Source organism: Jaculus jaculus, chromosome 2, assembly GCF_020740685.1.
Source record: "Jaculus jaculus isolate mJacJac1 chromosome 2, mJacJac1.mat.Y.cur, whole genome shotgun sequence".
Taxonomy (NCBI): domain Eukaryota; kingdom Metazoa; phylum Chordata; class Mammalia; order Rodentia; family Dipodidae; genus Jaculus; species Jaculus jaculus.
In genome coordinates, this window is record NC_059103.1 from 154,852,458 (window position 1) to 154,875,237 (window position 22,780).

At 37.5% G+C, this 22,780-nt stretch overlaps 1 protein-coding gene across 7 annotated transcripts in view; it reads left to right on the plus strand.

Annotated features, from left to right (window-relative positions):
* Ralyl (RALY RNA binding protein like) overlaps positions 1-22,780 on the plus strand; it is a 710,563-nt gene that overhangs the window by 42,573 nt on the left and 645,210 nt on the right. For 5 of the 7 annotated variants that reach the window (XM_045142509.1, XM_045142511.1, XM_045142514.1 and 2 more), the window contains one exon: positions 21,876-21,929. The exons of the other annotated variants lie outside the window; for them this stretch is intronic. In XM_045142509.1, coding sequence (XP_044998444.1) covers positions 21,893-21,929 — 37 coding nt within the window. In that variant the 5' untranslated portion in view covers positions 21,876-21,892. The remainder of the gene's footprint in view (positions 1-21,875; positions 21,930-22,780) is intronic. 7 annotated transcript variants of the gene reach the window in all.

A 22,780-nucleotide genomic window follows, 5' to 3' on the forward strand; every position in this document is an offset into this window, starting at 1 on the left:
AAAATATGACATGAAGTCTTACCCACTAGATTTTCATACACAGAAACAGTAGTTAACGATGAAGAAGGGACCAGATACCTCACACCAGACATTCATTAGGTATCCCAAAATCTTAGGACCACTTGACTACTTCAGACCCCTATTTCAGTTAATGTAGGTATTATAAGCTTAACTTATTATAGTTAGAACTGCTTTTTCTTACATGTTATCTGTCCTCCTCCTGTAGATAAGAGTTCTCATGCATAGAAAGTAAAGCATGCTGAGACTTGCCCTACACTCACACTTATTTCTCTACCTGTAGTTCATACTGCGGAGTCACATAGAGAGTTCACTTTGCATCAATATTGCACTCAATTTCTCGCTCAAGCACCAGGCATCCAGGACCCAAGAATTGCCTTGCCATACGGTCCATGTCCCTCCTTTGCTCATTCTCTCAGGGGTTGCTGGGGTACACATGACAAGGTAGGCATAGTTTCAGGAGTGGGTACACTATAGTACTGCATATCAAAACAGGGGCAGCCAAATGTCATAAGTGTGCATGTCTGTAGTGCAGGAAATAGTGAGTCATACACGGAAGAGTGATGCTTTCCAGAAGCAAAGTAGGATTTGTGGAGTGCTGGGCTCTAGAACTAGGTTTCTGTCTGTCATCACCGTCTGTGCAGAAGTCTGTGCAACTAAAAACTCCTTTCCTTAACCTAAGAATTTACAGTTTGCCTCAGCAGTGTATTTGTCAAGATAGAATAATCATTATTAAATAGATTATAAGCTTAATTTGTCATTTAACCATAATTACACACATAGTTTTTATTCCATAATTCCTGGTTCACAATGTTCAAGCCCTATGAATAGTGTGCATGACGTTTCCTTCCTCTACATGATTCCATCCTACTGATGACAATACTATTTATACAGTTGCTGAAACTGGAGAGTTAGAGGGCATTTTTACTTCCACCCTTTATTTTTTTTCTGACCTCTACTTCCCAGTACTTAGGAACTTTTTGTGACTCTTAATGTTTCTTGGACCCCCCTACTTCTTTTTGTGTGTGTATCACCAATAAAGGCCAAATCATGCCATTTCTACTCTAAAATTGATGTAAGAGCTTCATCACTGGACTTTATACTTTCTGATTCATTCTCTACATAGTTGTTCATTCTTTGACTGAAAATAAGATCATGTCACTAGTTGGCTTCATCCTTTAGCAGCCTATCATTACACTTAGAACAGAATTCAAGTTTTCCTGTCACTTGAAAGATCTGGCATGATTTGGCTCAAGTTAGCTCTCAAACCATGACTTGTTGACTTGTCAGATTCTGTTTCAATAACAGAGCACTCTTTGCTGAATGCAGTTCAGTTTCTGCATGTCTTGATCACTTCTCTGTGTGCACATAAAATGTTTCCTAGGCTCTGTACAATACTTCTTTCTTCTCTTTTTGGGATTTTATTTATTAAAAAAAAAAAACTTTATTGATCTCAAAAGTCTAAGGCTCCTTTCTCTTCAGTTTTCAGTTTTCACCCTCTTGGTGCAATCTGGAATGGAGAAGGATGTCGACAACCCTGTTCAGCTTGCTTCTGTGCATTGAATCCTTCATGAGGATGGGCATATGCCTCAGGTTTCCTTCATCAGGTGTCTATTACTCTGCACATGTGTGAAATGAACACACATACTTTTTTTTTTTTTCCTTTGTTTTTTTGAGATAGGGTCTCACTTTAGTTCAGGCTGACCTGGAATTCTCTGTATAGTCGCAGGGTGGCCTCAAACTCACGGTGATCCTCCTACTCTGCTTCCGAGTTCTGGAATTAAAGGCATAGGCCACCACGTCTAGCCTTCACACATGCTTTTAAAGAAATGTATCATTGTGTTAATCAACTTCCCATCACTATAATACATATGATGATGAAATGATAAAGTGAAAATTGTATCTTGTTTCACAGATTTAAAGTGTTCACTTATCTACTTCCCTATAGAACTATGTCCTGGCCTGAACACAAGCAAAGAAAACAAACAGCAGAAAATAAATAAATAACAGAAACAAAAATGGCTCACCTTATGTCCAAGAAGTGAATGAGAACAAAAGAAAAGGCTCTGGGCTGGAGAGATGGCTTAGCGGTTAAGCACTTGCCTGTGAAGCCTAAGGACCCTGGTTTGAGGCTCGGTTCCCCAGGACCCACGTTAGCCAGATGCACAAGGGGGCACACGTGTCTGGAGTTCGTTTGCAGTGACTGAAGACCCTGGCGAGCCCATTCTCTCTCTCTATCTGTGTCTTTCTCTCTGTCTGTCTCTCTCAAATAAATAAATAAAAATAAACAAAACAGAATTAAAAAAATAAAGCAGAGGCTCTTATGAACTCTATCAAGGTCATTTTTCAGTGACCTACAGGCTAGCTGCTAGGCTCCTGCAAGTCCCACCTCCTCCCAGTGGTGCCAGCCTAGGAACCTATCACTTAACACAAGGGCCTCTGAAGCAGACTCAAAGTCCAAACTATAGCAATGCCTAGCAAGAAATTATAGTACGTTTTGAAGAAGTCTAATTAGAAGAGTGGAGGCATATACCATTGTTAAGAGCAGCATATTTAAAAATTGATTTGGATGCTAATACAAAGGAGCACTAGTGCAGCTTTTTGTTCTTTAGATCAAGTAGCTACTGTGTTTCTCTAGGAAGAACCCAGTGATTGATACTTTTACAGATTTTGTTTGCTCAGAGGAAAATTCAGACACTTATTGGGAATTGGAACTTGTTACTTATATTTTATATTATATTTATATGTTAACCAGGTTATTTTGACTAATTTTTATTGCTCATTTAATTAATAATCTATTAGTAAAAAACTATGAGTGAAACAAATATGCAACATAAATAATCCAAGCATTATTTTAATTTTTTAAAATTTATTTATTTATTTATTTGAGAGCAACAGACACAGAAAGAAAGACAGATAGAGTAGAGAGAGAGAATGGGCACACCAGGGCTTCCAGCCTCTGCAAACGAACTCCAGACGCGTGCGCCCCCTTGTGCATCTGGCTAACGTGGAACCTGGGGAACCGAGCCTCGAACCGGCGTCCTTAGGCTTCACAGTCAAGCGCTTAACCGCTAAGCCATCTCTCCAGCCCCAAGCATTATTTTATATATTGAGAGAAATTGTTTCCAAAAGTCTGCTAAGAGTGTATGATAGCCAGTACTCAGGAGTTTGAGGCAACAGGTTTCCAAATTCAAGAAAAGTCTGTGCTACACAAAAAATCAAAATATATGTCCGTGGCAGAATATGGTCACTAATACATATCCACAGGGATTATTGTGCAAATAAAATACTGTATGACCATGCTTTTAAAAAGTTTACTTTGTAAAGGAAATATGTTTAGTAAGTAATGGCAAGAGAGTGTTAAGACTTAACTAGTTAGCTGAAGATTCCATGAGGAACTTGCAACACTTTATGAAAACAGTAATTTTATATGCTTTAAAAGCATAGCTTAGGGCTGGAGAGATTGCTCAGCAGTTATGGCACTTGCCTGAAAAGCCTAATAACTTGGGTTTAATTCCCTACTACCCACTTAAAGCCAGATGCACAAAGTGGCACATATATCTGGAATTTATATGCAATGGCTAGAGGCCCTGGTGTGCCCATTCTCTCTTTGTCTCTCTTCTCTCTATCACTCTCTGCTTGCAAATAAATAAATAAATTAAATATTTGTAAAAATATAATTTATATTGAAGTTAGTTTCAGCTTTCTCCAGGAACTATTTGAAGTCAATTTTTTCAAAACCCAAGTGCTCTGTTATCAAGACTTAATGATCTTATTCCAGGGCCAAGTCCTCAGGATAGGTCACAATGTCACAGTTATTTATCAGTGGTCTAATCAGACACAGTTTTGGTGGAAAAATATAAAGGAATGGTTTGGGGCAGAAACATAAATAGATGGTTATGAAATGGAATAATTCTTGAAGTGTGTCTGTTAAATGTTTGTTTATATGTATGGTTTTTGTTTTGTTTTGTTTTTATATTGAGTTTCAGGGAAAAGTTTTTCTTTCAAGAAATTCCAGGTAAATATGTGGTTGTAGTCATTCTAGATTTTTTATATCTTTGTTAACTATATCTTATGCATAGCATTATTTGGGGGCAGCTCCATAGACATTTATTTGTATATATCACAAAAATATAATGGATTCAATCAATATTTCCAAGTAAAGGTATTATGATCTTCTTCCACAATTATATTGTCTTATTGGGCTGGAGGGATGACTTAGTGGTTAAGGCATTTGCCTGCAAAGCCAAAGGACCAAGGTTTGATTCCCCAGGACCCATGTAAGCCATATGCACAAGGGAGCACATGTGTCTGGAGTGCGTATGCAGTGACTAGAGTTCCAGGCATGCCCATTACTTCTCTTTCTCTTTCCCCATCTTTCTCTGTCAAATAAATAAATAAAAACAAAATATTTAAAAAATTAAAAGAAATTGTCTTATTATTTCATTTGGTGTGATTTCCTCTGAAAATCTTTATATCACACCAAAGTAGCATTATGTTATGGCATTTTCCCAGACAATACTTACTTATGACTCTCCTACTACTGCCAATTCTTGATGCAAAGTTGATAAGAATTAATTATAAATACAGATGTTATGGCTGGTTAAGAACCATGGGTTAAAACTTCAAAATCAGCTGCATTCTTGTAATGATGACTTCATAAGCAGTTTGTTCTCTTTGGCATTTTAGAATGCTAATCCTATCACATATGCCACTTGTGCACCCTTTAAAACATATTCATCAAGTACTGCTCTGTGCCTGCCACTACCATTTAATAGATACATTAACCCACAGGGAGCATTTGGTGGAAAATGCACACTGGTAAATAAGGAACCTCAGTATGCAGAATGTAAGTGTTTTAGTAGGTTCAATATGAAGTCATCTGAAGGTGTACTTCCCATTGTTGAGTTGTCAGCTAAGCACCTTTTTCCTGAAATTCCATTTAAACAGAAATAGAGAATGAATATAACTTAGCAAAAGTTGTGGTTGTGGTAGTTACTGTGCCAGCCTTAGAAAATAGCACAATATGGACATTTGGGGGTGAGTAAGAGCTGCAAATTGAAGTCACAAGAGTGAGATAGGTTATAGGCAAAACCCAAGCTACAGTCTGAGCACAAAGGAGGTTTGCAAGTGTGTGAGAAAACCCATGAAATGTTGTCACCATAGAAGACATTGATGCTTCTGCAAAGCTATGACTCCATCACATATGGCTAAGTTAATATTAGTCTTGAGAGTAAGGTTTACCAAGAATAACAAAACTATCAGCTAATTATCTACCTAGAAGAGAATTTCCGAAGCTTCAGAGGATCATGGTTTTGTATTGTTGATAGAATGAAAAGGAATACATAGTCAATGAGAAAATTTTGTTCATGTTTTTCATCCACTTAAGGGACAGAATGTATAAAGAAAAGACTCTTTCTAATTCCTTAGTTAGGTACAATTATCTGAAATATATTCTCTGTTCTTAAAAACAGTTTTCTAACACATAAGTGTAAATAAATGGCTCTAGGTCCTCAGAAGGATCATGGGAAGGTCTCAGAAAAGAAGTAGAATTTGAAATGAATCTTAAAGAATGAACAAAATTTGAATATAGAAGATAATAGAAAATCTTCACTCATAGAGAATAAATTTATGTTAAGACAGTTCCTGAGTTCTTAAATTGCCTCAACATGCTGAGACTTTGGAACTATTTGAGAATATTAACCTTATATTTCAAGTCTTGAGACTCACTCACTTCAAGAACAGTCCATGATAATTCCCAGTTACTTTTATACATTCTGTTTAAAGATTAAAACAATGTATTCACCTGTTTATATCATTCACTAAATGTCAAGATGACTTAAGTTTAAATTCTTTTTTTTTTAATTTTTATTAACATTTTCCATGATTATAAAATATATCCCATGGTAATTCCCTCCCTCCCCACCCCCACACTTTCCCATTTGAAATTCCATTCTCCATCATATTACCTCCCCATTACAATCATTGTAATTACATATATACAATAACAACCTATTAAGTATCCTCCTCCCTTCCTTTCTCCACCCTTTATGTCTCCTTTTCAACTTACTGGCCTCTGCTACTAAGTATTTTCATTCTCACACAGAAGCCCAGTCATCTGTAGCTAGGATCCACATATGAGAGAGAACATGTGGCGCTTGGCTTTCTGGGCCTGGGTTACCTGACTTAGTATAATACTTTCCAGGTCCATCCATTTTTCTGCAAATTTCATAACTTAATTTTTCTTTATCGCTGAGTAGAACTCCAATGTATAAATGAACCACATCTTCATTATCCACTCATCTGTTGAGGGACATCTAGGCTGGTTCCATTTCCCAGCTATTATAAATTGAGCAGCAATAAACATGGTTGAGCATGTACTTTTAAGGAAATGAGATGAGTCCTTTGGATATATGCCTAGGAGCGCTATAGCTGGGTCATACGGTAGATCAATCTCTAGCTGCATTAGGAACCTCCACACTGTTTTCCACAATGGCTGGACCAGATTGCATTCCCACCAGCAGTGCAGAAGGGTTCCTTTTTTTCCACATCCCCGCCAACATTTATGATCATTTGTTTTCATGATTGTGGCCAATCTGTCAGGAGTGAGATGAAATCTCAATGTAGTTTTAATCTGCATTTCCCTGATGACTAGTGACGTAGAACATTTTTTTAGATGCTTATATGCCATTCGTATTTCTTCCTTTGAGAACGCTCTATTTAGCTCCATAGCCCATTTTTTGATTGGCTTGTTTGATTCCTTATTATTTAACTTTTTGAGTTCTTTGTATATCCTAGATATTAATCCTCTATCAGATATATAGCTGGCGAAGATTTTTTTTTTCCCATTCTGTAGATTGCCTCTTTGCTTTTTTCACTGTGTCCTTTGCGGTGCAAAATCTTTGTAATTTCATTAGGTCCCAGTGACTAATCTGTGGTTTTATTGCCTGAGCAATTGGGGTTGTATTCAGAAAGTCTTTGCCAAGACCAATATGTTGAAGGGTTTCCCCTACTTTTTCCTCTAGCAGTTTCAAAGTTTCCGGTCTGATGTTAAGGTCTTTAATCCATTAGGACTTAATTCTTGTGCATGGCGAGAGAGAAGAATCTATTTTCATCCTTCTGCAGATATTTATCCAGTTTTCAAAACACCATTTGCTGAAGAGGCTGTCTCTTCTCCAATGAGTATTTTTGGGATTTTATCGAATATCAGGTGGCTGTAGCTACTTGGGCTTACACCTGGGTCCTCTATTCTGTTCCACTGATCTACATGTCTGTTTTTGTGCCAGTACCATGCTGTTTTTGTTACTATGGCTCTGTAGTATAGGTTAAAATCAGGTATGGTGATACCACTAGCCTCTTTTTTGTTGCTCAGTATTATTTTAGATATTCGAGGTTTTTTTGTGATTCCAAATGAATTTTTGGATTGTTTTTTCTATTTCCATGAAGAAAGCCTTTGGAATTTTGATAGGGATTGCATTAAATGTGTAGATTGCTTTAGGTAAGATTGCCATTTTCACGATATTGATTCTTCCAATCCAGGAACAAGGGATGTTTCTCCACTTTCAAGTGTCTTCTGCAATTTCTCGCTTGAGTTTTTTAAAGTTCTAATTGTATAGATTCTTTACTTCCTTGGTTAGGTTTATTCCAAGGTACTTTATTTTTTTTTGATGCAATTGTGAATGGGAGTGATTCTCTGATTTCATTCTCTGTGTGTTTGTTGTTAGCATATATGAAGGCTACTGATTTCTGTGTATTTATTTTGTATCCTGCTACATTGCTGTAGGTTTTGATCAGCTCTAACAGCTTGCTAGTAGAGTCTTTAGGATCCTTTATGTATAGAATCATGTCATCTGCAAATAATGATAACTTGATTTCTTCCTTTCCAATTTGCATCCCTTTTATGTGTGTCTCTTGCCTTATTGCTATGGCTAAGACTTCCAAAAGTATATTAAATAGAAGTGGGGACAGTGGACACCCTTGTCTTGTTCCTGATTTTAGTGGAAAAGCTTCCAGTTTTTCCCCATTTAGTAATATGTTGGCTGTAGGCTTATCATAAATAGCCTTTATTATATTGAGATATGTTCCTTCTATTCCTAGTCTCTGTAGGACTTTTATCATTAAGGGATGTTGGATTTTGTCAAATGCTTTCTCTGCATCTAATGAGATGATCATGTGATTTTTGTCCTTCAACCCGTTTATGTAATGTATTACATTTATAGACTTGCATATGTTGAACCATCCCTGCATCTCTGGGATAAAGCCTACTTGGTCAGGGTGAATGATCTTTTTGATATACTCTTGTATTCTGTTTGCCAATATTTTGTTGAGAATTTTTGCATCTATGTTCATGAGGGAGATTGGTCTGTAATTTTCTTTTTTTTGTTCTATCTTTGCCTGGTTTTGGTATCAGGGTGATGCTGGCCTCATAGAAGGAGTTTGGTAGAATTCCTTCTTTTTCTATTTCCTGGAAAAGCTTAAGAAACAATGGTGTTATCTCTTCCTTAAAAGTCTGGTAAAATTCAGCAGTGAATCCATCTGGGCCTGGGCTTTTTTTAGTTGGAAGATTATTGATAACTGTTCGGATCTCCATGTTTGTTATAGGTCTATTTAAGTGATTAATCTCATTTTGGTTTAATTTAGGTAGGTCATATAAATCAAGGAAATCATCCATTTCTTTCAGATTTTCATATTTTGTGGAGTATATGCTTTTATAGTATGTCCCTATGATTTTTTGAATTTCTCTGGAATCTGTTGTGATATTACCTTGTTTATCTCTGATTTTATTAATTTGTGTCTCTTCTCTCTTTCTTTTGGTCAGATGTGCTAAGGGTTTATCAATTTTGTTTATCCTTTCAAAGAACCAAATCTTGGTTTCATTAATTCTTTGGATTGTTCTTTTTGTTTCTATTTCATTAATTTCTGCCCTAATCTTTATTATTTCTTCCGGTCTACTGATTTTTGGTTTGCCTTGTTCTTCTTTTTCCAAGTCTTTAAGGCGAAGCATTAGGTCGTTTACTTGCGACCTTTCTAATTTCTTAATATAGGCACTTAAGGCTATTAATTTACCTCTTAGAACTGCCTTCATTGTGTCCCAGAGATTTTGGTATGTTGTGTTCTCATTATCATTTGACTCTATAAATTTTTTGATTTCCTTTTTGATTTCTTCATTGACCCACTCATCATTTAGTAGTGTATTGTTTAGTTTCCATGATTTTGTGTATGCTCTATAGCCTTTCTTGCTACTGATTTGTAGTTTAATTCCATTGTGGTCAGATAGAATGCAAGGAATTATTTCAATTTTCCTGAATTTGTTAAGATTTGCTTTATGTCCTAATATATGGTCTATTTTAGAGAATGTTCCATGTGCTGCTGAAAAGAATGTATATTCTGCAGCCTTTGGATGAAATGTCCTGTATATATCTGTTAGGTCCATTCCTTCTATGACCTCATTTAGTCCAGATGCCTCTCTGTTTATTCTTTCCCTGGATGACCTGTCAATTGATGAGAGTGGGGTGTTAAAGTCACCCACCACCACTGTGTTTGGTGTTATCTGTGACCTTAGTTCTAATAGTGTTTGTTTGACGAATTTGGGAGCCCCCATGTTAGGTGCATATATGTTTAGGATTGTAATGTCCTCCTCTTGGAGTGTGCCCTTAATCAATATAAAGTGACCTTCCTTATCTTTCTTGACTAATATTGGACTAAAGTCTACCCTGTCTGATATTAGGATAGCAACGCCTGCTTGTTTTCTAGGCCCATTTGCTTGAAACACCGTCTTCCAACCTTTCACCCTGAGATAATGTCTATCCTTTGTAGAAAGGTGAGTTTCTTGGAGACAACAAATTGTAGGATCCTGCTGTTTAACCCAGTCTGCAAATCTATGTCTTTTCATTGGGGCATTGAGACCATTGATATTAAGTGATATTATTGAAAGGTGTGTATTTATGTTTGCCATTTTTTTTTGTGTGTGTGTTTCTGGTTCTACCTGTGCTCTCTTCTGTTATCTGGTATTTGAGTATAGCTTGCTTTTTCTAGGTTCCTTATATGTGTGCTTTTCCTTTTGTTCAGCATGGAGGATTCTATCAAGTATTTTCTGTAGAGCTGGTTTTGTCTTCAAATACTCCTTTAACCTGCTTTTGTCATGGAATGTCTTTATTTCTCCATCTATTTGAATGGATAAATTTGCAGTATAAAGTAACCTTGGTTGACAGTTGTTATCTTTCAGAACTTGGAATATATCACTCCAAGCCCTTCTGGCTTTAAAAGTTTGTGTTGAATAATCTGCTGTAATCCTGATGGACTTGCTTTTGTAGGTAACTTGATTTTTCTCTCTAACTGCTTTCAATATTTTTTCTTTGGTGTGTGTGTTTGGAAGTTTGATTATAATATGGCGAGGAGAGGTTCTTTCTGGGTTTTGTCTGGCTGGGGTTCTAAAGGCTTCCTGTATCTGCATTGGCACCTCTTTCCCAATTTGGGGGAAATTTTCCTGTATGATTTTGTTGAAGGTGCCTACTATGCCTCTGGAGTGGAGTTCTTCTCCTTCTACTATGCCCTGAATTCTTATATTGGATCTTTTCATAGTGTCCCGAATATCTTGAAATTCCCACTCATACTTTTCTATAAGTTTGTCTTTCTCTTTGTTGGACTGCATTAGGTCTGCCACCTGGTCTTCTAGCTTAGATATTCTGTCCTCTCCCTCATCCATCCTACTGGTGAGATTTTCTACAGAGTTTTTTATTTCATTAACTGTGTTCTTCATTGCTAGTAATTCTGACTGGTTTTTCTTTATTATTTCTATTTCTCTATTTATGTCTTGTATTGCCTTCTTTATTTCATTAAATTGGTGTCCTGCCTCTTCTTTGATTCCTTTGATTTCCTCTTTGATTTCTTCTTTGATTGTTTTCATGTGTTCTTTGACCTCTTTGAACATATTTATAATTATTCTTTTGAACTCTTTCTCAGGCATTTCCTCTAACTCTTTCTCACTGGAGGACATTTCTGATGCATTAATACTTTTGGGTGGATTTATATCGTCTTGCTTTTTAGTGTTTCTTGTGTTATAATGTATATATTTTTGCATCTTGGATTAAGTTAATGCTTGGATTTTCTAGCTAGCTGTGTATTCTTAGCTGTATCAATTGATTTGATGTAATATATTTTCAGGGTAGGACCTTAAGGTATTAGGTGTGGCTCTTAAGACTCTCAGAGTATCTACAAAGATGTTCTTAGGGGTTGAGTTTCCCTGCTATAGGAGTATTCAAGCAGGCTGAGTGGAATAAAATACAGGTAGATTCTAAAATTTAACTAAACACTGTACACATTCAATCAAAAACAGCCCCGAGTATGTATGCAAGAGTAGTTATTATAATGACCAGATCCTCTATCAACAAAGAGGTTTAGATTTCTGGTCTGTTGAGGGATCCAAGTCAGCTTGTGACCAAGTGAGACCCTTCCCTGGTGCAATCCCAGTTACCTTGGGTGATTTTGGTCTCAGTCAAGTTGCTGCCTGGGTCGTCGGGCTGCTGTTCTGATTTCTGGAGCTGGGCACTTGCTTTTCCTACGGGGCAAACTGAGCCGCTGCTGCTGTGTCCACTGCCGCTGCTCCCCCTGAAGCTGCTGCTGTGGGATCTGCCGCTGCTGCCGCTCCTGGGTCTGCTGCTGCTGGGGCCGCTGGTACCGGTGCTGGAGCCACTGAAGTTGCTCCCGAACTCTGCTCCTGCTTGGGTCCTGCTGTCAGCCCAAGTTGGCGTGGCCGGGTCCCGGGCCGCTGCTCTGTTCGCTGGAGCTGGGCTCAGGCGGTGGGGGAGGGGAGGGAGCCGCGGCTGCTCTGGTTGTCTCGCTGTTCCACGTGTTCTTCTACCTCGCGGTCTGCTCCTCAGCTGCTCGCTGCTGCTGTCCCCTCACGTTTCCCGAGTTGCGGAGAGCGTGGTGTGAGGGGAAAATCCCACACCTGGCTTTTCCTGCGGCTGGAGCCGAGTCTGGTGGTTTTCTGCTGTGCAGCGGCCGCGGTGGTTGGCCGAGCTGCCGGAGCCGCTTTTCCCGCCTGTGCAGGCTCTGAATGCTCTATAACTCTTCTATTTCTCCGCTACCACTTTAATTTCCTATACACCTCACTTTTTAGTAAAAGTGTGTATTTTGCTGAGATTTTGTGGTCTTTTTCCCCCTAGGCTGCTTTGGCGTGGTACCTACGCCGCCATCTTAACCGGAAGTCTCCAAGTTTAAATTCTTATTGGTGAATAATGAATGATTATAGGATGAGACAAAAAAAAAATGGAGTCAGTTGAAAGAAAGAATTATATTCACAATAAATCTGGAGGTATTTTCTACTGTTTGACTTCATGTGTGATATTATAAAAGTAGACCAGAGACTAAATTGCTTAAAAACACAGAACAACTGACCCAGGTTGTGCCATAGCCCAGGCCTCTCTGATGCCAAAGCTCATGCTTTTCTTCCGTGGCAGTGTCACTATTCCAGGATGGCATCATTACTGAAACTTCATAGTAGAAGTCTTTCAGATGTTGAGGTTGACAGGGGACATGTGATGTCCACACATGCTCTGGAAACAATGACATTTGATCAAGATACTGGAGTAGAATCTTACAGGCATCAACGAAGGAATATTATTTCTGCAGAGGGATTTCAAGGGAAGGTTTTGTGTGAAAAGCAATGTTTGAGCTGAAACAGGGCAATAAGAAAGTGATAGAGGGGCTGGAGAGATTGCTTAGTGGTTAAGGGCTTGCCTGTGTAGCCTAAGGACCCAGGTTTGATTCTCCATGTCCCACATAAGCCAGATGCACATGGTGGCACATGTGTCTGGAGTTCATTTGCAATGTCTGGAGGCCCTGGCATGGTCATTCTCACTATATTTATCTGACTCTTTCTCTGTCTGTCTCTCTCAAATAAATAAATAACAATAAACAAAGAAAAAAATGTTGTGGAAAGATAAAATAGAGAACTTTGTCACATTAAGAAGAAATTTTAATTATGGAATACTTGGTGCAAAAGCTAGAGGAAAAGCCATGTTATGATAATATGAACTTTCTTTCCTCATATTATGTAGTAAAAAGAGGCCATAACAAGTTTCACAGTTATGGTGATGCTATTATTGATATCAAAGTATTAAAAATAGTTATACATTTTCTACATGGACACTGTGGATATAATGTAAAACACTTTGAAAAAGTCACAGTGGAGTAAGAATACTGGCAAGGAGACTACAACCTAGCTGAGTGTTAAGGATCGCAGATATTGACTTGTACTCTCTTTTTATAGAATACATTTCAGTGGCTCTGTGCCCCAAAGAACATCTACTGAGTCCTGTTCATTTCTGACACACTTAAATTGCTACATAGCTCTGTCTACAAATATCTCTGTAGAAGTGAATTGTCCATAAGATCTTCAAGCTCTCCAAGTGTGTCCCTTTTATGCCTATTTCTACAGAGTAAACAGGTCTGGCCCTTTCCAGGAGAAGAGGTGTAAATCTCTGTGTTCTGAGAAGGGCTTCTTTCCCTGTTCAGAAAACAAAACACTGAGGAAGAAATGCAGCAGATGTGATCTGTCAGATCTAACTGGAACATAGACATTTATTTGCTGTTGAAAGTGATGTTTCAGCTCATCCTTGAAAAAGCAAATTACTTAAAATTTGGCCTTGCCAAATAAACTAAATCAATTCTGGAAAATGAAGAGTTAATTTGGTACTTCATGCCATATTCTAATATAAATTTCAGATTTAGATGCTAGAAAGATTTAGTTGTAAAAACAGAAAAGATAAAAGCCCCAATTCAAAATTTGGATGGCTTATGATGTGGAAAGCTTTTCACTAAATACCACCAAAGACAGAGATTTAAAAAGACAAAATTGACTACTCAAAATTAAAATATAAAATTTTTCCATGAACATAACATATACATTCTGAGAAAAAGCCAAAATTCACTTTTAACATAAGTAAGAAAATATTTCACATGGCTAATGAAATATTCAAATATATTCATATGCAAAAGAAATCTTTAAAATGCAAATGAAAATGTTAACAATATGTTGCTTTACTCTTTCTACTGGAATACTACCCTTTTTAGGAGTAATAATCAGTGTTGTCCTGAAGGCATTTGAACACACTGTTCTGTGTACATAAATTAGCATCCTTTCAGGAGTGGAGCTGAGAGGTAGAAAGATATTTGAAAAGTCCGTGTTTAAATGTAGGGTTTGTATATGGCATAAGGTGCCCTTAGTATATAATCATATAAGTGAGTAAACTATTAATCAGCACAGACATCTTACATGGTATTAAAAAGATCAAAATGGGTAAAACAATTTGAAAATCCTTCAGGAAACTATAAAATAGAAACATAATAGGTATTAAAAAGATCAAAATAAGTAAAACAACTTGAAAATCCCTCAGGAAACTATGAAATAGGAACATAATAGGTGATTGTATTACTGTATTAAAAGTATATATTTTATATTTGAATAATATAATCAGCCATTAAAATGTAAAATATGTGAACATGACATACTTTTGTATATCTTAACTTTGTTTTTCTTGACTTTCATATCCAGACAAAGTAAATTCATGTCAGGCATGGTGGCGCAAGCTTTAAATCCCAGAACTTGGGAGGAACTGTGAGTTCAAGGCTACCCTGAGATTACATAGTCAATTCCAGGTCAGCATGGCCTAGAGTGAAACCCTACCTCAGAAAAATCAAAAAGAAAGAAAATAAAAATAAACTAATTCTGGAAGGAGAATTTGGATGGGATTGGTGAAGACATTTTACTGTTGCAGACCTGAAGTTTGCATTTTGAGAAAGGAAGGGATAGCATTGCTTCCCATTTGCCATTATCCCACTTCCTCTTGTTCGGATTCTCAAAACCCCATGAGGTTTTCTGGGAACTTTGTCTTACTTGCTCTTACTGTTTATAATACTCCACAATTCTATAACTCAGTTCTCTCTCTTTTTAAAATTCCTTTTGGACCAACATCATACTCTGAGGTCTTGACTAGAAGTGATAAAATATCTTTCTTTCTTTCTTTCTTTCTTTCTTTCTTTCTTTCTTTCTTTCTTTCTTTCTTTCTTTCTTTATTGGTATTTCCATTTGCCTTTATCTTTAATCTATTTAAACCACACCAGTAAATTATTTGAAAGATGATGGTTCAACACTTTTTTAAAAAATGTGTATATCTATGTATTCATGTGTGTGAAACTTAGAGGACAACTTTGGATGTTATCCTGAGGAACACTGTCCATATCCTTTAAGACAGTGTATCTTATTGTCCTGGAGCTCACCAATGAGGCTAGATGTCCCGTTCATGGGGGCGAGGAGGACCCTATCCTGAAATAAGATGGGCGAGAGAGAGGAAGAGACTCAAGCAAATGTACACTTGTCAAGAGACCAATTTTATTGAGCCAGAGCGGTCTTTTAAAGGGTTAGGGTTAGGGTTAGGGTTTTTGGGTGAGGGAGGGGCTGGAGGAGGCAGGTGATGGAAAGTTATAGAATCTTCTTGGCCTTTGCCCTAGGACAGTTTGAGGTTGTTCTGAGAAGTCACGGTATAGTTCTCACGTTTCTGCAGCCACTAGGCAGGATGTTAATCAGGTGTAACAGGGTGGGGGGATGAGAAAAGGTCAAAAGTTGCCAGGGCAGAAGTTATCTCAGGACAGAAGTTTGCTCAGGGCAGAGGTTATCTCAGGACAGAAGTTTGCTCAGGGCAGAGGTTATCTCAGGGCAAAGGTCTGTTCAGGGCTCATCTCCTCCTCTCCAACATCTAGACTGTAGCCAGTAACTTCCAGGCCTCCTCCTGTCTTCCTCTCCCCAGTGTAGGGATTGCAGGCCACCACACCTGGTATTTCATGTGGGCTTTGGGTATTGAACTCAGGTGTTCATACTTAGGAGGTAAGCATTCACAAATTAAGCTATCTCATCAGCCCACCTCAAATTCTTCTAGTCACTTCCTGATACTTATGGAGAGGGGATCTACTGCTCTGCTTTGTTTTGTTTTGATTTGATGTTGGTGCTTCAGATGCTCGGGATGAAAGCTGCAGTTGGGTCAGCATTGCCCCCTTGATGCAATTGGGATCTCTGGTCCCTTTTGTTTGAATCTTTCATGGCTTTGCCTCCTTTACTATTCTTAGAGCATATCTCTTGTATCTATTTCCCTTTTTGTATATCTCTTCCTAACAAACTATAAAAAGAAATATCATAAAAGGAAGGCAGATAATTTCTTAATTTTAAGTGCATCAAGGATTTTTGGAAAAAAAAAAATCTGTGGTGAAATTATTCATAGACTCACAAGACCTGGGCCATTGTTCTTTATTCTGCTCAGCTCAGCCCATCCTTAGTTTTAGCAAGCTGATCCATTCACTCATGTGCCTTTTGAGCCATCGAAATTTACAGAACTTTACTTTTATAAAATCTCTGAAAAAATAATAAAACTATTTTCTATATAATTTTTCCTATTCTATTTGATAAGAAGAAATATTTATTTTTCTATCTTCATCAGAAATGACATTACTCTGCCTGGCATCTTCAACCTGAATCTTTAAGCTTCAACACAGGATGACCAGCATATGACATAGTGTAGGGATTGAATTGCTGATCTGTAATGATTAAGAGGTATTGCCTTTAGATCATTCATAAATGCCATGGCTTTATGGTACTACTAGTACCTTTGGCAATTTATTTACCCATATATTTAATAAATCAGGGCTCCCTACACCTGCAAAGTTGGCTTTCTAGTCTTGATCCATCTGCTTCTCCCTTTCAGCTGCTTGAATCAGAAGCAAGTACAGCCACAACTGGCCTTGATCAACACTGCTAAGTTTTAATTTCCTTCTCTAAAAAGCTTGGCCACGCATCAGTGATTTGACTTCATTAGAATGTTATTTCTGTCCATTTTTTCAATTTGAAATAGCTTACTATCAGTTTTCTAAAAAGCCATAATTTTAAATTAATTAATTATTTGCAAGTAACAAGAGATTAAGAAGAGAGAGAAGAGAGAGAGAAAGAGAGAGAATGGGCATGCCTGGGCCTCAAGTCCCTGCAAATGAACTCTATGCACATCTATCACCTTGTGCATTTGACTTACATGGGTTCTGGGGAATTGAACCTGGATCATTTGGCTTTGCAGGCAATTGCTTTGACTGCTAAGCCATCTCTCTAGCCCCCCAAAATCACAAAATTCAATTATGTTAAATAATTTACTTAATTGCAATAGTTTATAAATAGTAGAAATTGTGCTTATTTCCATGTGACTTCTTTCCTCCTTTTTTTTGAGTACTTTATAAAATCTCCATTCAAGGTTTCCATGCATCAAAATTGTGTTTTATATAACTATAGTATAAAATTTACCTTTAGTTAACTGTGTTTCCTTTTCATTTTAATAATTTGTATAGATGAATGCAATACAGGTAAAATGAGGCAGGTAAGCAAATACACTTCCTTATGAAGAGTCTGTTCTCAGTTTCCTTTCCCTATAGCATCAAACTTTGATACCCACCCTTTTGTTGAGCTATACCACAAACTTCCAGTTGTGACTCATGGGAAGATAGTCAGAGATATTCTATTAGCAGTTGGAGACTTCACCAAGGTTTGTATTAAAACAACTTAGTTGTTATGATTTGAAGACAAGTTGAAATTATACCAGAAGATAACATCAGAAAATTCTTAATATAAAAATTATGTACATTACAAGGGAATTGCAGGAATCTGTACTTCAGTAGTACTAATCACTTCATATTGACTCCTTGGCACAGCATCTGATAATAGTATCTTATTAAACACTCAATTACCAATTAAATGACAATAACTGCAAATTGATATAAAGTGCTAAATATTACCGGATTAATTCCTTAGCTATTATCGCATGATTCCAGTTCAAACTGTCCTTATGCTATTATTCATTTCTTGTTATGATAATAAATAGTTTGACTCTGCCTCATGTTGTATAATCACTTACTAATACACTTTTAATATACTTAATATTCAAAAAGAACTTAAATCCTAATTTAAAGGATGAGAATGCTCATTCTGATGATTTTAGGTACATGTTTAGGACTGGCGTTTTATCCTAATAACTGTCTAATGTAAAGTGACTCAGAATCACACATATCCTAGGATGGGCCTTGGACTTGTGGCAATCCTCCTATGTTTGTCTCCCAAGTCTGGAATTGCAGGCATGAGCCACTATGGTTACTATAAAAGTTATGCTAAGCACATTCAGGGAGGTTGTGTGGGAATCAACTTTTTTAATCGACTCAACAATTATTCAGAATCTATATCCACAGCTTTGGCTGGGTGATGAGTCCCCTGAGAGGTTCTGTTGGGCAGATTTATCACCATTCAGCAGCATTTGCTGTGAGTAGAGTTGTAGCCTCCTGTTCATAACAAGTGCCTTCCTGTTATACAGTGATCTGGTTGTCTCTTTCTTCCTGGTAGAGAAAATATGACACTATGACTCATGGTGAAAGGAGTAGAGATGAAGGAGGGTTCCCAGGAATACGTTCCCACAGGTCACACTAGGAATGCAAATGTGGGTGCAGGGACTTTTTTATTCTTCCACACAGTATACCTTTCAAATAGACATTTTCATGTTGTAAATGCAGTGACAGCATTTTACTGTGCCAATTTAGTAAGGAGCTTAATAAGAATGTAAAAGAAAAACTTAATGGCACAAATGGTTGCAAGTCTCACTACAGACCAAATATATTTATACGATGGAAAATACACAATGAAATTTTATTAAACTAAAATAATATAGTGTAGTGTAATGTACTGAGTTTTTACCTAGTTACTGTGTAAATATATTGTTTCAAGATTATGAACAGTCCAAAGATGACTGTTTAGATTTGATCTTGTGTAAAATTAAACAAGGAGAGCAAATAAAAAGGGGTTATAACCAAGCCTGCAGAACAGCTGGGAAACAAACTATTGTGTCCTTGTAAAGAGAAGTAGTCTGTTCAAAAGCCAGTGCTGGACTTACGAAGAGACAGTGGCAAGGAGGGAGGACAGGAGAGTTTTAAGGAGATAACCAGAGGGAGGTTCCTAAAACGGTCAGACATTGATTCCTGAAGAATCACAAGGAAGGTTCTTGATAGCATGAGGAGACCTGCCTCACAAAGGAAAACACAAGGACTCCCTTAGGTAAGGAAGAGAAGTAATTTGAGATAGCAGGGAGTGGAAAGACAGCTAGCTACCTTTCCTGTCAGCAGTTATTATTTTTTTTTAACTGCATTTTATTAGGCCAGAGTCAAGATCCTTTCAACCATGACAGCACCAAGTTCAAATCCTGTTTTTTCAACAACAAAAATATTTAATTTATGCACAAAATCCAAAGAATGTCTCAAAGCAAAAGAAAAAAAAATAATTAAGCAATTTCCAAGCCACAGTAGTATAAAACAAAGGCAAAACTGAGAGTATGTTTTTTTTTTAATTTAATTTATTAGTGTTCTTTTCAGTAAATACAGGCAGTTTGGTACCATTATTTAGGCTCATATCTGTGATCTACCCCTCCCATTAGACCCTCCTTGTTAATGAAAATGGGTCGTGCATTGTGGAGTTAGCCCCCAGTTATTGGTATGATAAATGTCTCTGCAAATCTGACGTTCTTTCCGCCCCCTCTTCCGCAAGATTTCCCTGAGCCATGTTGGGTTCATTTTTGGTCTGCTTCAGTGCTGAGGTGTTGGGGGCCTCTGAGGTTGTTTTTATCTGATGAAATGTCCAAAGTGCCTGTCACAAGGAAAAAGAAAATGAATGCAACTTTAAATAATTACCAAGCAACCATTTGCACTTTAAGTGTATTTAGAGCTGAAAATTCAAGAAATCAGAATACAAATGGACTAAAAATATAGACTAGAAGTGGAAAATTAGAATAGCAAAACAATTTTTTTTTCAAAAGAATAGTTTTATTTCCCCATATTTAAATGTGAATCCTTAGCCATTTGTTTTACCCATAATATTAACCTCAAATTGCTTGAATATAATATCATAAACAAAATATTTTGACTATCAACACCCCCTTTTCTTCCTAAAATTAGACCAGTGTACTACCAGAGGTAAGATACAGATTTTTTCGAGTGTGACACTCTTTAGTGACTGAAAAATATCTATTAGATATCTGTGTGTAATGGCCAGACATTGATCCTTTGTATACTGCCAATGAAAATAATTTGCTTCAGATATTTTCATTACTTATATAAAACACATATATGAACTACTTATTTTCTATTTTTATTGTTCCAGACTCTAATTTTCTTGAGGACAATTTTTTTTTTTACCAGTCATATTTATATTTCTGTTCAGAACTTTTATGGTGACATGTGTATTCTACTATATACACTTTCAGTAGAGGAGACTTTTTAAAGTAAGTCTTGAAAAATCATGGTGAAGACAACAGATAAGGAAAGAAAAGGATGGTAAAAAGGATAGGTTGACAGGGAGAGTGGTGACAATTTAGAAGTCCTGAGGGTTAGCATGGCCTGGCCTTAGAGGGGAGGGTGGAATCAGCACGTTCCTCCTTTGTGTGTTAACACATCCCAGTGGTACAGAGTGACAGCAACCAGAAAGCAAAGGATATGGTGGCAGCTGCTGACTCCATTAGTGACAGATGTAAACTCAGCGAACCGAATCACACATAGTCTAGTTTTATGATAGTCTATCACATGTATCTGGCTTCCTGATACCAGATGTGGCTCAGAGGTTCCCCAGTGAGCAGCGGAATTTTCCTTTAGGCTGAGAAGTGGTGAAGGCGTCTTACACCACTGGACAGTTTCCACCCCACTTGTGAGGGACAGCATCTTTGTCCTTCAGAACTACTGACAGCAGTGCATCAAAATGGCATGATGAGGGCTGGAGAGATGGCTTAGCGGTTAAGCGCTTGCCTGTGAAGCCTACGGACCCTGGTTCAAGGCTCGGTTCCCCAGGTCCCACGTTAGCCAGATGCACAAGGGAGCGCACACGTCTGGAGTTCATTTGCAGAGGCTGGAAGCCCTGGCGCTCTCCCTCTATCTGTCTTTCTCTCTGTGTCTGTCTCTCTCAAATAAATAAATAAATATTTAAAAAAAAAATGGCATGATGAAAGTCGTGAGTGGTGGCGCGCACCTTTAATCCCAGCATTTAGGCAGAGGTAGAAGATCACCATGAGTTCAAGGCCATCCTAAAACTACATAGTGAATTCCAGGGCAGCCTGAGCTAGAGTGAAACCCTATCTCCAAAAAACAAATAATTACAACAACAACAAAAATAGCATAATGAAGGCTGGGGAGATGACTTAATAATGGTTAAGGCATGTGCCTGTGAAGCCTAAGAACCTAGGTTCAATTCCCTAGTACCCATGTAAGCCAGATGCGCAAGATGTTGTATGCATCTGGAGTTCACTTGCAGTGGCTACAGGCCTTGGTGTGCCCATATTTTCACTTACTTTCTCTTTTGCTCTCTAAATAAAATCAATTTTAAAATTAAAACATTTTTATGAGAGATAATGGAATGCATTTTCACAAACTGATCATTGATAATATTGTTTATAGTTTATAGTTTTTATTTAGCATTCAGAGATTTAGGTATCATATGGTGTGGTGGTTAGATTCAAGTGTCCCCCATAAACTTAGGTGTTCTGAATGCTAGGTTCCCAGCTGATGGAGATTTGGAAAGTAATGCCTCCTGGAGGCAGTGTATTGTTCGGGGTGGGCTTATAGGTGTTATAGCCAGTTTCCCCTTGCCAGTGTTTGGCACACTCTCCTGTTGCTATTGTCCACCAGATGTTGGCCAGGGGGTGATGTTTGCCGTCTACTCATTCCATCATTTTTCCAGAAGTCATGAGCTTCCCCTTGAGCCTTTAAGACAAAATAAACCTCTTTATTTTTCCCACAAGCTGCTCTTGGTTGGGTGATGTCTACCAGCAATGTGGACCTGAATGCAACATATGGTATGGTCTTCAAACACAATTGGTTTTATTTGATTCTCTTCCTTCCCCTTTTTTTTTTCTCTTGTCTCCAGTTGAATCCTCTACCCTCTTCTGTTTACATGTCACATGTCTTCACTCTTTCTCCACCTCTTCATTTCAGCTAGTTTTTTTTATTTATTATTTTAAACATATATTTTATTTTTTAAATATTAGAAATGGATATATTTTTATGTAAACATCACATGTTGATACCATCCTTTCCCTCATCCCTGACCCTTTTCTGAAGAGGCCTTCCTCATTGGAGATGCAAGTCAACATGTTATCTAGTTTTACATGCTCTTGGTCACAATTCTACCTCTTTAGGTTTTTCTCACATTTCCCTCCCTCAACATGGATTACACTAGGATTTGCAAATGAAAGAGAACATGCCGTTTTGAGATTTCTGAATTAGGGTCGCCCAGCTTTATAGAATTCATTTAAGATCCACCCATTTTCCTCCAAATTTGTTTATTTTTTAATTGCTGATTAAGGTTCCACTTTAGGGCTGGAGAGATGGCTTAGCAGTTAAGCGCTTGCCTGTCAAGCCTAAGGATCCCAGTTTGAGGCTCGATTCCCCAGGACCCATGTTAGCCAGATGCATAAGGGGCACATACGTCTGGAATTCTTTTGTAGTGGCTGGAGGCCCTGGTGTGCCCATTCTATTTATCTGCCTCTTTCTCTCTCTGTCTGTTGCTGTCAAATAAATTAAAAAAAAACAACTAAGATTCCACTTTCTAATTCTTTAAGAATCCAAATAAGTTACATTATAGCATTCAAATTTGGAAAATAATATTTCAAATACTAATAATAATTTGCAACATTGTGTCTAGCAT